Source organism: Ictalurus furcatus, chromosome 26 (genome assembly GCF_023375685.1).
Source record: "Ictalurus furcatus strain D&B chromosome 26, Billie_1.0, whole genome shotgun sequence".
Classification (NCBI taxonomy): domain Eukaryota; kingdom Metazoa; phylum Chordata; class Actinopteri; order Siluriformes; family Ictaluridae; genus Ictalurus; species Ictalurus furcatus.
Window position 1 is genome coordinate 20054699 of NC_071280.1, and position 12500 is coordinate 20067198.

General features: G+C 43.1%; 2 protein-coding genes across 2 annotated transcripts in view; both read right to left on the minus strand.

Annotated features, from left to right (window-relative positions):
• LOC128602456 (general transcription factor 3C polypeptide 1-like) overlaps positions 1-9262 on the minus strand; it is an 18672-nt gene extending 9410 nt beyond the window's left edge. The window contains exons 1-18 of the mRNA XM_053616267.1: positions 8835-9262; positions 8305-8514; positions 7973-8149; positions 7751-7894; positions 7573-7669; positions 7105-7228; positions 5805-5981; positions 5446-5561; positions 5059-5365; positions 4639-4832; positions 4105-4220; positions 3870-4023; positions 2839-2942; positions 2526-2647; positions 2185-2433; positions 1484-1629; positions 417-514; positions 162-258 (exon numbers count right to left, since the gene is read on the minus strand). Coding sequence (XP_053472242.1) covers positions 162-258; positions 417-514; positions 1484-1629; positions 2185-2433; positions 2526-2647; positions 2839-2942; positions 3870-4023; positions 4105-4220; positions 4639-4832; positions 5059-5365; positions 5446-5561; positions 5805-5981; positions 7105-7228; positions 7573-7669; positions 7751-7894; positions 7973-8149; positions 8305-8514; positions 8835-9058 — 2856 coding nt within the window. The 5' untranslated portion in view covers positions 9059-9262. The remainder of the gene's footprint in view (positions 1-161; positions 259-416; positions 515-1483; positions 1630-2184; positions 2434-2525; positions 2648-2838; positions 2943-3869; positions 4024-4104; positions 4221-4638; positions 4833-5058; positions 5366-5445; positions 5562-5804; positions 5982-7104; positions 7229-7572; positions 7670-7750; positions 7895-7972; positions 8150-8304; positions 8515-8834) is intronic.
• A 2627-nt stretch (positions 9263-11889) lies between these two features.
• Positions 11890-12500, minus strand: part of LOC128601849 (axin-1-like) — a 5802-nt gene continuing 5191 nt past the window's right edge. The window contains exons 6-7 of the mRNA XM_053615244.1: positions 12445-12500; positions 11890-12354 (exon numbers count right to left, since the gene is read on the minus strand). The exon at positions 12445-12500 is cut by the window's right edge and continues 82 nt beyond it. Coding sequence (XP_053471219.1) covers positions 12228-12354; positions 12445-12500 — 183 coding nt within the window. The 3' untranslated portion in view covers positions 11890-12227. The remainder of the gene's footprint in view (positions 12355-12444) is intronic.

Here is a 12500-nt window from a genome sequence, read left to right on the forward strand (position 1 = left end):
GAGACAGGTAGCATGTGTGTGAGACAGGTGCATGTGTGTGAGACAGGTAGCGTGTGTGTGAGACAGGTAGCGTGTGTGTGAGACAGGTAGCGTGTGTGTGAGACAGGTAGCATGTGTGTGAGACAGGTAGCATGTGTGTGAGACAGGTGTATGTGCATTACCTGATCTTTATCCATGAACTTCTCAGTGGGCCCAAACTGTAGAAGGCCCATGTAGCACAGCTTCTGTAAGTTCTCATAGAAATTGAAGAAGTACTTCCTGTTTGGACAGGAAATGACATCACAACAAACATTAAATATAAGCAACACAAAAAATAAACAATCACAGCTCATTATTAATACAAGTGGTCAATTTACAATGGAGACAGGAAGTATGTGTGTGTGTCTGTAGTGTGTGTGTAGTGTGTGTATACACACCGTCGGTGCAATAGGCGTGTTTTAATGTTAGATGGGAGGAACCTGATGAGGTAATGCTGCTTCACTGGGTCATTCAAATACTCCTCCAAACCATCCACCTACACACACACACACCAATATGATAAGTATTAGTAGTAAAGTGTTTTTGTATAGTTTATGAGTTTGATTCGAGCATGGTGGGGGCTCGGTGATGCTCTGCGGCTGCTTTGCATCCTCCGGCACTGGAAACCTGCAGCGTGAGGAAGGCGAGATGGATTCAGTGAAGTATCTGGAAATCCTAGGAGAAAACCTCATGCCGTCTGTGAGGAAGCTGAAGCTTGGGCATCATCGGACCTTCCAACAGGACAACGATCCCAAGCGTACCTCAAATTCCACAAAGGCTTGGGTGCAGAAGTCGTCCTGGAAGATTCTACAGGGCCATCACTGTCACCTGACTTGAACCCCATAGGAAATCTCTGGTGGGATGTGAAGAAGGCGGATGCAGCACGCAAACCCAAGAATATTACTGAACTGGAGGCCAGTGCTCATGAGGAACGGGAGAAGATTCCTCAGGAACGCTGCAGAAGCTCTGCATCTCGTTTACAGCAGGTCATAACAGCAAAAGGAGCGCTACTAAATACTAAAGATGATTGCCATGAGGGGGGTGAATAATTTTGAGACTAGAGAAATCATTATAATTTACATTTTCAGTTGAATTTGGGGAAACCAGTTCAAGCGTTCGTCGTGTCGAACTATTTCAGTTGCTTTTGTTTGATGTGTTCATCGCAAACAGCTGGAAGTCTGTACATTCTAACAATAAACCTGATCTGCACAATTTTGAGTGCAACTCGAAGTGTATAACACAGTATAGTATTTTTCACAGTTTAGTGTTAGTATATTGTAGAACACTATAGTAAACTATAACATATAATAACAGTGTAAAGTATATTATTAGTGACACAGTATAGGCGTAGCAGTATAGTATTAGTGATATTGTACAGCAGTAGTGTATAGTACAGTATTTTTACAGCAGTGTAGTTTAAGTACAGTATCATTCTTTGCAGTAGTGTGTGTGTGTGTGTGTATACCTTGTAGTTGATCTGGATGATCTGCACATACACACTGAGAGGAAGAGAGATGAGAGCATCGGAGGTTAAAGCCCAACCATACCCAAACTCTCTGTGAACCGGCAAGGGAGGAATATACCGCTTCCAACTCAGCTCATTAGCATACACTGCAGAGAGGGGGGGGAGAGAGGTGGAGAGAGAGAGGGAGAGAGACAGAGAGAAAGAGGGAGAGAGAGGGAGAGAAAGAAAGACAAAAAGAAAATTTAAATTATTCAACAATTCAAATAAACACAGGATTACTAAAACAGACAAAAAAAAATAAGAATTGTTAAAAAAAAGAATAATAGAAAAACGAAAAAGACAAATAAAAGAAATAAAAAATGTCTCTCTCTCCCCAGTCTCTCTCTCTCTCTATATATATATATAAACACACCGTAATGTAGCATGTTAAGTAGTAAATTACATGGATTAGATGAGACTGAATAGATCTGACTGGCTGAAGGAGATTAGATCTGATTGGTGAACGAGATTGTTGAGATCTGACTGGCTGAAGGAGATTAGATCTGATTGGTGAACGAGATTGTTGAGATCTGACTGGCTGAAGGAGATTAGATCTGATTGGTGAACGAGATTGTTGAGATCTGACTGGCTGAAGGAGATTAGATCTGATTGGTGAACGAGATTGTTGAGATCTGACTGGTGAATGAGATTCTTTAATGTACCTGTGAACTGCTCGTGTTCAGGTGCCGCGGTGTCAGCACTCTCCTGCACCACTGCTGTACCGGGGGACTGGGGGATGTCCTGCACACCGGGGGTGACCTCTGAGTCAGGAGTCACAGTCGGGGCATTGGGGTCACTAGGGCGGGATTTGTTTTGAGGGTGACCGTAGATTAGATACCACAGGAACGTGTGGACCATACGGAAACGGGGCATCTTTGGCTGGTAACCCAGAGAGCGACTCAATCCTGGGACTGACACACATAAACACACAAAGACAACAAATTCAACTTTACTGTCACAAGAGCTGGGTGAAATCACCTGATCTGAAGGTCTACACAATCACCTATGCTTGGTTTGAAGTCCTTCATCTCCTTCACTCCCATCTTCTCTTCTGTCTTTCCCTGAAAACCTGCTTTATTCACTTCCTGAGAGAGAGCCTTCGCCTTCTCTTCATTGTTTCTCAACCTTAGAGTTGGACAGAGAGAGGGGGAGACTCAGTCACCTGTGGTTCAGAGAGACCTCCACTACGGTGGTCAAGTGACCTCATGGTGCTTTAGGTAGGATCACAGGCCTATAAAACATCTATACGTTTGTTGTCTGGACCCAGATTTACGTAAAGCTGCTTTGACAGTAACGTTTCCTAAAACCATTTTTACCGGTGCACTGTGTAGGAACTGGAAATCTTGAACCGGACCTGCTCTATAGCACTTCTCACTAAGGGGTCATCTGGAGTGATGGACGGATGAACAACAAACTCAACCTGTTAAAAGAGATGTAGCATTAATTATCATCAGGCTTGGTCCGGATGCTAGAGTGCTCAGAGTCTGGGTCTCGCTGTTCATAGACTTGGTCCGGATACTGGTGCTCAGAGTCTGGGTCTGGGTCTCGCTGCTCAGAGTCTGGGTCCGGGTCTCGCTGCTCAGAGACTGGGTCTGGATACTGGTGCTCAGAGTCTGGGTCTGGATACTGGTGCTCAGAGTATGGGTCTCGCTGCTCAGAGTCTGGGTCTGGATACTGGTGCTCAGAGTATGGGTCTCGCTGCTCAGAGTCTGGGTCTGGATACTGGTGCTCAGAGTCTGGGTCTGGATACTGGTGCTCAGAGTCTGGGTCTGGGTCTCGCTGCTCAGAGACTGGGTCTGGATACTGGTGCTCAGAGTCTGGGTCTGGGTCTCGCTGCTCAGAGTCTGGGTCTGGATACTGGTGCTCAGAGTCTGGGTCTGGATACTGGTGCTCAGAGTCTGGGTCTGGATACTGGTGCTCAGAGTCTGGGTCTGGGTCTCGCTGCTCAGAGTCTGGGTCTGGATACTGGTGCTCAGAGTCTGGGTCTGGATACTGGTGCTCAGAGTCTGGGTCTGGGTCTCGCTGCTCAGAGACTGGGTCTGGATACTGGTGCTCAGAGTCTGGGTCTGGATACTGGTGCTCAGAGTCTGGGTCTGGATACTGGTGCTCAGAGTCTGGGTCTGGGTCTCGCTGCTCAGAGACTGGGTCTGGATACTGGTGCTCAGAGTCTGGGTCTGGGTCTCGCTGCTCAGAGTCTGGGTCTGGATACTGGTGCTCAGAGTCTGGGACTTGTTTGCCTGAATATTGATCTGGGTCTTGTCACTCAGAGTCTTGGTCAGAATATTGGTCAGGATCTGGTCCATATACTTCCTTTCACACATATGTGTGTGTCTGTGTGTGTGATTACCTTCTTGCTAACTCCATCCTGTACTACTGTAGTTTTATACAATTTGAGGAATCCTTCTCTAGCGAGAGTGCGAGTCAGCCTCAGGATGCTTTTCTTACACACTTTAGTGTTCACACCCTCCTGCTTTTCCTCGTCCATCAGCTTCTTCTGCAGCCTGACACAGTGTTTAATGTCAATCAGGAAACAGGAGTGGTAATTTATAGAATTTGTAGATGTGTGTGTGTGTGTGTCTCACGTGAAAAGCCCCTCGATAACCTTCAGGTTGCGTACGACTTCTATAATAATGTTCTTTCGTTTGAGTACACGATATGTCTGATGAAATGACAATTTTCTTCTTTTTGTTGGACTTGCCTGAAACGAGAGAACATCCATCCACCTTTATCCATCTGTCTGTATACCTGTATATCTAGATCTTCTAGATCTATCTATACATTAGTGTTGCACGGTAAACCGGTACTACGGTAGTAACACGATACTAAAAGTGGTATGTGAGTAATGTTATATAAGCGGCAGTTTATACTATTTTCACTAAAACGACACAAAGGTTAGTGACACTTCATTTAACCTAAATTCTTTACCTTGAGCTTTGAAGATTTTGTGTTTGCTAGTTAGCGAGCTAATGTTACACTAACCGCTGTGTGTAAATACTAAAATTAGCCGTCTTTGCTATTAAGTGAGCCAACATTATGCTAAATGCAGTGTCTAAATATGAAAATATTTATATATAATAATAATAATAATAATAATAATACATTATATATATACAAACCCCTGGCTTAGTGTCGAATTCCTCGAACACCGTCGCACTCTCCTCGCCTTTTTTGGATTGGTCGTTGATGATGCTGGGGGTGTGGTCAGCAGTAACGTCCGGGTTCATAAGTGAATCATCCCTCTGTTCTACTTCACTAAGCTCTGCCTCCTGGGAGGACTTACCTTCCACTCTGGGACGAGGAGGCTGCTTCTCTAAATTACAGGCAAGTAGATCAAATTTAAATCAATTTCATTAAACATGAGCTAGAATCATGCTGTAATCACGTGTGAGTTATGATCAGGTGTGAGTTATGGCCAGGTGTGAGTTATGATCAGGTGTGAGTTATGGCCAGGTGTGAGTTATGATCAGGTGTGAGTTATGGCCAGGTTTGAGTTATGATCAGGTGTGAGTTATGGCCAGGTGTGCTTGGTCACTCACTCCTCAGGGGTGTGGAATATGTCTGTGGTGATGTCATAACTTCCTTCTGTTGTCTTTTTGGTGCTGATTTGGACTTCCTGCCAGGTTTGCCCTTTGGCCTTTGCCCTTTGGCAGGAAGGACCTCTTCCTCTTCTTTGGGGTCTACCTCAATATCCAGTCCAGGAGTGGGCGTGTCCTCCTGTGGTGCTCGGAGTTTCTCACTGCGTTCTTTCTCTTTAGTGAAGTTCAGGCTGAGTTTGCTTTTCTCTACAAAAAGTTTACTGATGTACTTCGTCGTACGCTGTCTCCCCTCGTCTTCCATAAAACCCTGACACACACACACACCATTACCACTGATGTTTACATTTTAAGACACGTATATGTTGTGTGTGTGTGTGTGTGTGTTACCTTAATCATTTGGTTTCTCTCCAGGACTCTACAGATCATGCGGCTCTCCAGTTTGCCGATGTTCAGTCGTCCCCTTAACACCGTCTTGGAAATTCCTTTAGGTCCTGTTGTCACCACTGAACCGACCAATCACAGCACAGAGAGCATGTGTCGATCACGGTCAGTCACTGCTCATGTCAGTTTAATAACCACTCTAAAAAACTCTAACGAATTAACACTTAAAGTGTAAAAACAGATTACTAATAGAACCTGTGTGGAGTTTTTGGGAATAACATTCAGACTGCTGCTCATGTCCTAATCAAAATAATGTAGAATTTTTATGTGCTATAAAACTCTACACTCAATGAAGATAAACTGACCAATCTCATAAGCCTGAGCCAGTAGATCTCGCTCAATATCACGAGCCTGAGCCTGGACGTTCCTCTTAACGGGGACGTCCCCATCTTCATCATTATTCTCATCATCATCCTCATCATCTATTGGATTTCTTCTATACGGCTTCAAAAGTTTCAAACAGCGGACACGGATGTCCGTACCTGAGAACCAATCAGAGAGCAGGACAGAGAGAGAGACAGCGAATCAGAGAGCAGGACAGAGAGAGAAACATCGAATCAGACAGCAGGACAGAGAGTTGTGTATAGAGTTGTTTATAAATGTTTAGTCATGTATAAATGTGGGTAGAAAACTACATAGAGTTGTACAGAGTTGCAGGTATAACTTTCTATAGAGAGTTCTATAGATTTGTATAGAGCGTTGTATAGAGAGATGTATAGAGAGATGTATAGAGAGTTGTATAGAGATGTATAGAGAGATGTACAGAGTTGTATAGAGAGTTGTATAGGGAGTTGTATAGAGAGTTGTATAGAGAGATATAGAGATGTATAGAGAGTTGTATAGAGAGATAAAGAGAGTTGTATAGAGATGTATAGAGAGTTGTATAGAGAGATGTATAGAGATGTATAGAGATGTATAGAGAGATGTACAGAGTTGTATAGAGAGTTGTATAGGGAGTTGTATAGAGTTGTATAGAGAGTTGTATAGAGAGATATAGAGAGTTGTATAGAGAGTTGTATAGAGAGATATAGAGATGTATAGAGAGTTGTATAGAGATATAGAGAGTTGTATAGAGATGTATAGAGAGATGTATAGAGAGATGTATAGAGAGATATAGAGAGTTGTACAGAGTTGTACAGAGAGATATAGAGAGTTGTATAGAGATGTACAGAATTGTATAGAGATATAGAGAGTTGTATAGAGATGTATAGAGTTGTATAGAGAGATGTATAGATGTACAGAGTTGTACAGAGAGATATAGAGTTGTATAGAGATGTACAGAATTGTATAGAGAGATATAGAGTGTTGTATAGAGATGTATAGAGTTGTATAGAGAGATGTATAGATGTACAGAGTTGTACAGAGAGATATAGAGTTGTATAGAGAGATGTACAGAGTTGTATAGAGAGATAGAGAGTTGTATAGAGATGTATATAGAGTTGTATATAGAGTTGTATAGAGAGATATAGAGAGTTGTATAGAGATGTATATAGAGTTGTATAGAGAGTTGTATAGAGAGATGTACAGAGATGTATAGAGAGATATATAGAGTTGTATAGAGATGTATATAGAGTTGTATAGAGATGTATAGAGTTAGACACTGACCTCTCTTGGTCTTGCAGGGTCCAGCGTCTGGGTTTAACTCCTGTAGAGGAAGTGTGATCACACTCACCATCTTAGCAGCCTGCATGTACTGACACATCCTCTTAAATGTCCGCTCACAGATGTGCTGCAGAGAGTACACACACACACACACACACACACACACACACATATACACACACAGTTACAGCATGTACTGACACCACACACACACACACACACATTGTTACAGCGTTTACTGACACCACACACATACACACACACACAGTGTTACAGCGTTTACTGACACTACACACACACACACAGACACGTTACAGCATTTATTGACACCACACACACACACACATTGTTACAGCGTTTACTGACACCACACACACACACACACACACAGTGTTACAGCGTTTACTGACACTACACACACACACACACAGACACGTTACAGCATTTATTGACACCACACACACAGCTCACCAGCTGGTCCCGCAGTTTGATCATGATGCCGATGTTGTTGGGGAGCTCAGACAGGATGTTGGATGTCGACTCCATCAGGATGTCATATTTACTCCTCCTGAGACCATGATACAGGACGAACACACTTTACTACCTTTACTCTGTATGTGTGTGTGTGTGTGTGTGTGTGTGTGTGTACCTGTCGATGTGGAAGCGTTTGAGCAGCAGCAGGATGGAGTGCTGCTGAGTTCCTGAAGGCAGACGAACGACGTGTGACTGCATGGTGATCAGACCGTTTTTATCCAGAGATTTACGCAGGTAATGGATCTTCCCCGAGTCCAGCCTGAACAGCCAATCAGAGAAGAGCTGTCTGAATAAACTCTATTTCATTGTGTGTGTGTGTGTGTGTGTGTGTGTGTACCTGAATGCTATGGTGTGTAGGTCTCTCTGTAACTCTCCCTGCCAGCGAGCTCGTCCCAGTCTCTCTAAGATACAGTACGACATGTCGCTCAGCTTCAGCTCTGGGTTTCCCTCACAGCCAATCAGAGCTCGACTTCTCACCTGCTGACTCGCCACAATCACCAGCTTCTCCCCCCACCTCAACAAACAAACAAAAACAAACAAACAAACAGTAAACAACTGCAGCACCATTACTAACCACTCTCACCACACCTACACACACAGTGTACATAGTAAACAAACAATTATTACAAACAACTGTGTGTGTGTGTGTGTGTGTGTGTGTGTACTGACTGTGTATGTGCCTCCTGCAGTGAGACTCGGGGTGTGTGTGTCTCTGTCCTGATGAGGCCGTTCATGTCCTTCCTCTCTCTGTAGTAGAGACAGGAGCCCTGGATGCCCCCTGGATCCTCCTGCACCACACTGGCAGGGTAAACGTCCTGGTTCGGCTGCGGCACACCCCTCAGCTCCTGGATCCCCGTCTCCGGGTCGATCTCCAGAAACCTGCGCCATCATGGGCCACACACACACACACACACACACACACACACACACACAAATGTTAACATGGCCACATGTAGGTCCTGACTCTCAATCACAGGATCAACAGGAGGCGGAGCTTTGTATGCATCTGCTCAGCCAATCACAAGCTGGATTAGCGCTTTAATGGAGCTCACCCTAAACAGGGGGTATGTACCCCCTACTAAGCCTGAAGCACATAGGGTGTAAAATACGTGTTATGCCCTAGGTAGTGCACTTCTGTAGGGAGCAGGGCTCTGTTTGAGACTCGGAGGTGATACGTTATGAACATCAGTAAGACTGACCGGTCGTATAAGGTGACTGGAGGTCTGTCCTGAGGGAGGAGGTAAAAGGACACTTCATCTTCACTGGACACCAGAAATCTCCACACGTACTCCCGAGTCATGGCGTCTAAAGTCAGGGGGAAGGGAGGCTGCCGGCTCTCCAGCCTGATCCACAGAGAACTCAGAGTTATACCGTCCAGACCCTCTAACGCCACCTCATCCAGCGCTATCGCCAGCGCGTCCATCTTTAATTACAATTACATTAAAGTGAAATACACTGAGCTAAATGAACTAGCTTCGCGGTTAGCCACTCGCTTTCCTCACATTCACAAGCACGCGCAAGATAGTGACACTTTGTTTTCTTTTCCGCGTCCGCCCACTTTTCCTGCCTCCTCTAGTAGTTTATCTCACGAGCGCCCTTCTGATTGGACAGTCCTGGAGAGCCGGCGAATAAGTAGCCAATCACAGCGCAGAAGGCGGGTAAAACTGGTGTTTCCTCTTCTTCTTCTGCTTCTCTGCGGTGGAGAGTGAAATGAGCAGTGTCGCCATCTTGCACGAATGAAATACTGCTAATTCATGAAAATCAGCGAGAACACATTATAAAATAACATCTTTAAAGAAGAATATAAACAAATAAACCAGTCTAACAACATTTCAGTCTCTTTTAGCTGGAATAAAGTTGGTTTGATGTTGGACGTTCGATATTCGCAGATGTGCGGAAATTAAGGGACCGTCTCTAAAGTTACATACGACATTGTTAAACGTTTCTTACTCCAATAACATTTGAAGGGAATGAGGTACAGTCACACAACCAGCTGTAAAGTGGTATCATCATTCCCTTCAAATGCTATTGAGCTTTAAATAATGGTATATTTTGACTCACAGACTCACAAAGGGAACCCATCCTCATCTGGGTGACACCGGATAGTGTGGTTATAAATAAATACACCCCTTCTATAACTGTGTAATCAGGAAATTCACCAAAGTCTCAACATGAAGTCTATTCTGCTGAAATCATGAACTGTCCACTGATGGAGACCCAAGCACAAAGACTGTTTGAGCAATTGTAGTCCAAAACCATCACCGCAGCCGCAGTCCCAAGACACCGCGCCAGAACTGCCAGCATCAGCTGCAGATATGCAAATATGTCAAAAAAGCCAACAATTTCCATTGGGTGTACTTATTTTTACACATGACTGTACAGAAATCGTTACTAATCCTAAGGTCAGAATAACGTGTGGATGGGGCTAGCAGAGTGACTATTCTGTAACTACACCACATATTTCTCAATCAAATATAATTTTAAATCAAAATAAATGATATAAAAGTTATTTGTCTGTAAAATGCGTCCTCTCTCCTCTGTTTACAGCCGCGTTCTTTATACAGGCTGAAGGAATTACTGCGAAGCTTTGATTCGGACATGTTTCAGACATATGCGCTTCACATCACGTTTTTCTTTTTATCCAAGGTTACGTGTGGATTTACATACATCAGTCTTTTAATGATGTGTACAGGTTTTATTTTCAAAAGTTCACCATAGAAATAATGGACATTACAGCAAGACAGAAAGTTAGGGCTTATTACTGTATATTAATATAACTATAATAAGGAAAATGTTGATTTGTACAGATAGTTATTAACACTGAAGGCACTTTTTTTAGATCTGGTATCTAAGGATTTAACTGGCTGCTAAAAGACACTAAATACACAGTATATTACAACATACAGTGCTGTCAAAAAGTATTTGCTTTCTGATTTCTTCTGTTTCTGTGTTGTGTTTTTAATTTTTTTTGTTGAAGCAAAAAAGTTATCCAACACGTATCACTCATGTGAATACATAATTGCCCTCTTAAACTTCAAATCTGTCTGTGCCACCTTTAGCAGCAATAACTGCAACCAAACTCTTCTGATAACTGGAGATCAGACTCTCACTTACTTCTAGGACTAGGATTTACTCCTACGCTTTGGATCGTCGTCTTGCTACATAATCCAGTCTCGCTCGAGTTTCAGTTTACGGACTGAAGAGCGGACATTCTCCTTTAGGATTATCTGGTAGAGAACAGAATTCATGTTTCCCTCAATTACTGCACGTTGCCCAGGCCCTGAAGCAGTAAAGCATCCCCACACCATCACACTTCCTCCACCATGCTTGACCGTAGGTATGATGTTCTTTTTGTGGAATTCGGTGTTTGGTTTACTCCAGATGTAACGGGACCCCTGTCTTCCAAACAGTTCCACTTTCCACTCATCAGTCCACAGAACATTCCCCCAAAAGGTTTGAGGATCATCAAGGAGTGTTTTGGTGAAATTCAGTCGAGTCTTAATGTTCTTCTGGGTTAGCAGTGGTTTTCACTTCACCACTCTTCCATGGAGCCGTTTTCCCCCAGTGTCTTTCTGATAGTGGAGTCATGAACAGTGACCTTTACTGATGTAAGAGAGGCCTGTAGGTCCTTTGATGTTCTCCTTGGCTCTTTAGTGACTTCCTGGATGAGTCGTCGCTGTGCTCTTGGAGGAATTTTGGAAGGTCAGACACTTCTGGGAAGGTTCACCACTGTGCTGAGTTTTTCCATTTGGAGATAACGGCTCTCGCTGTGGTTCTTTGGAGTCCCAGAGCCTCTGAAATAGCTTTGTAACCCTTCCCAGACTGATGTACTTCAATCACCTTCTTCCTCATCATTTCTGGAATCTCTTTCAACTTTGCCAGAGTGTGTTACTGGATAAGATCTTTTAACCAACTTCATGCTGTTGAAAAACATTTATTTAAATGTAGATGTGATTGAACAGGGTTTGCAGTAATCAGGTCTGGTTGTGTCTCGTCCAGCTGAACCCCATTATCAATGCAGTTTCATAGATTTGAGGAATTAGTAACTATGGGTGCAAATACATTTTCACACAGGCCCAGTTGGTATTGGAGAACTTTTTTGCTTCAATAAATAACATCATTATCATTTAAAAACTGTATTTACTGTTTACTCAGGTCGCCTTTGTTTTATCTTAGATTTTGTTTTAAAACTATTTAGTATGAGATGTACACAAACACAGAAGAAACCAGGTTGGGGGCAAATAGTTTTTCACAGCACTGTACATAATAACGTTGTTATCTATTCTGTCATAACAGTACATCATCACATAATAAATCATAATAAATCATAATAAATCTCAACAGAATTAATCATCAGTGAGGGTAAATCTAGTGGAAGTCCAAAGATCAGAACTCACATTAATAATATACAATAAATACATTTACAAAAATATAGTCAATAAAATAAAACTCTCAGAGTCATGAAACATTAAAATACACAGTGTGAGTTTATAATGCATCATCAAAAATATAGAGATTTAAAACAAAACACACACACACACACACACACACACACACACACACACACACACACAGACGATAGATAAAGCGGGTCAGTAGATTTTCTCCACCTTCCCAGTGATTCTGCCCTCAAACACGGGCAGGACGGCGTCTTCCTCACGCACCTCCTCATAAACAACACCGCACTCAAACTCGTTGCTCGCTTTCTTAAAGAAAAACCTACACACACAGATACACTACATTACACACACTTCCTCACAGTGAGTGCTGTAAGTCTGGAGGATATTATATTGTGTTTCTGACACACACCTGTAGGCTCCCTTCTTACTGAGCAGCTCTCTGAAGTGCCCTAGTGTGACCACTCT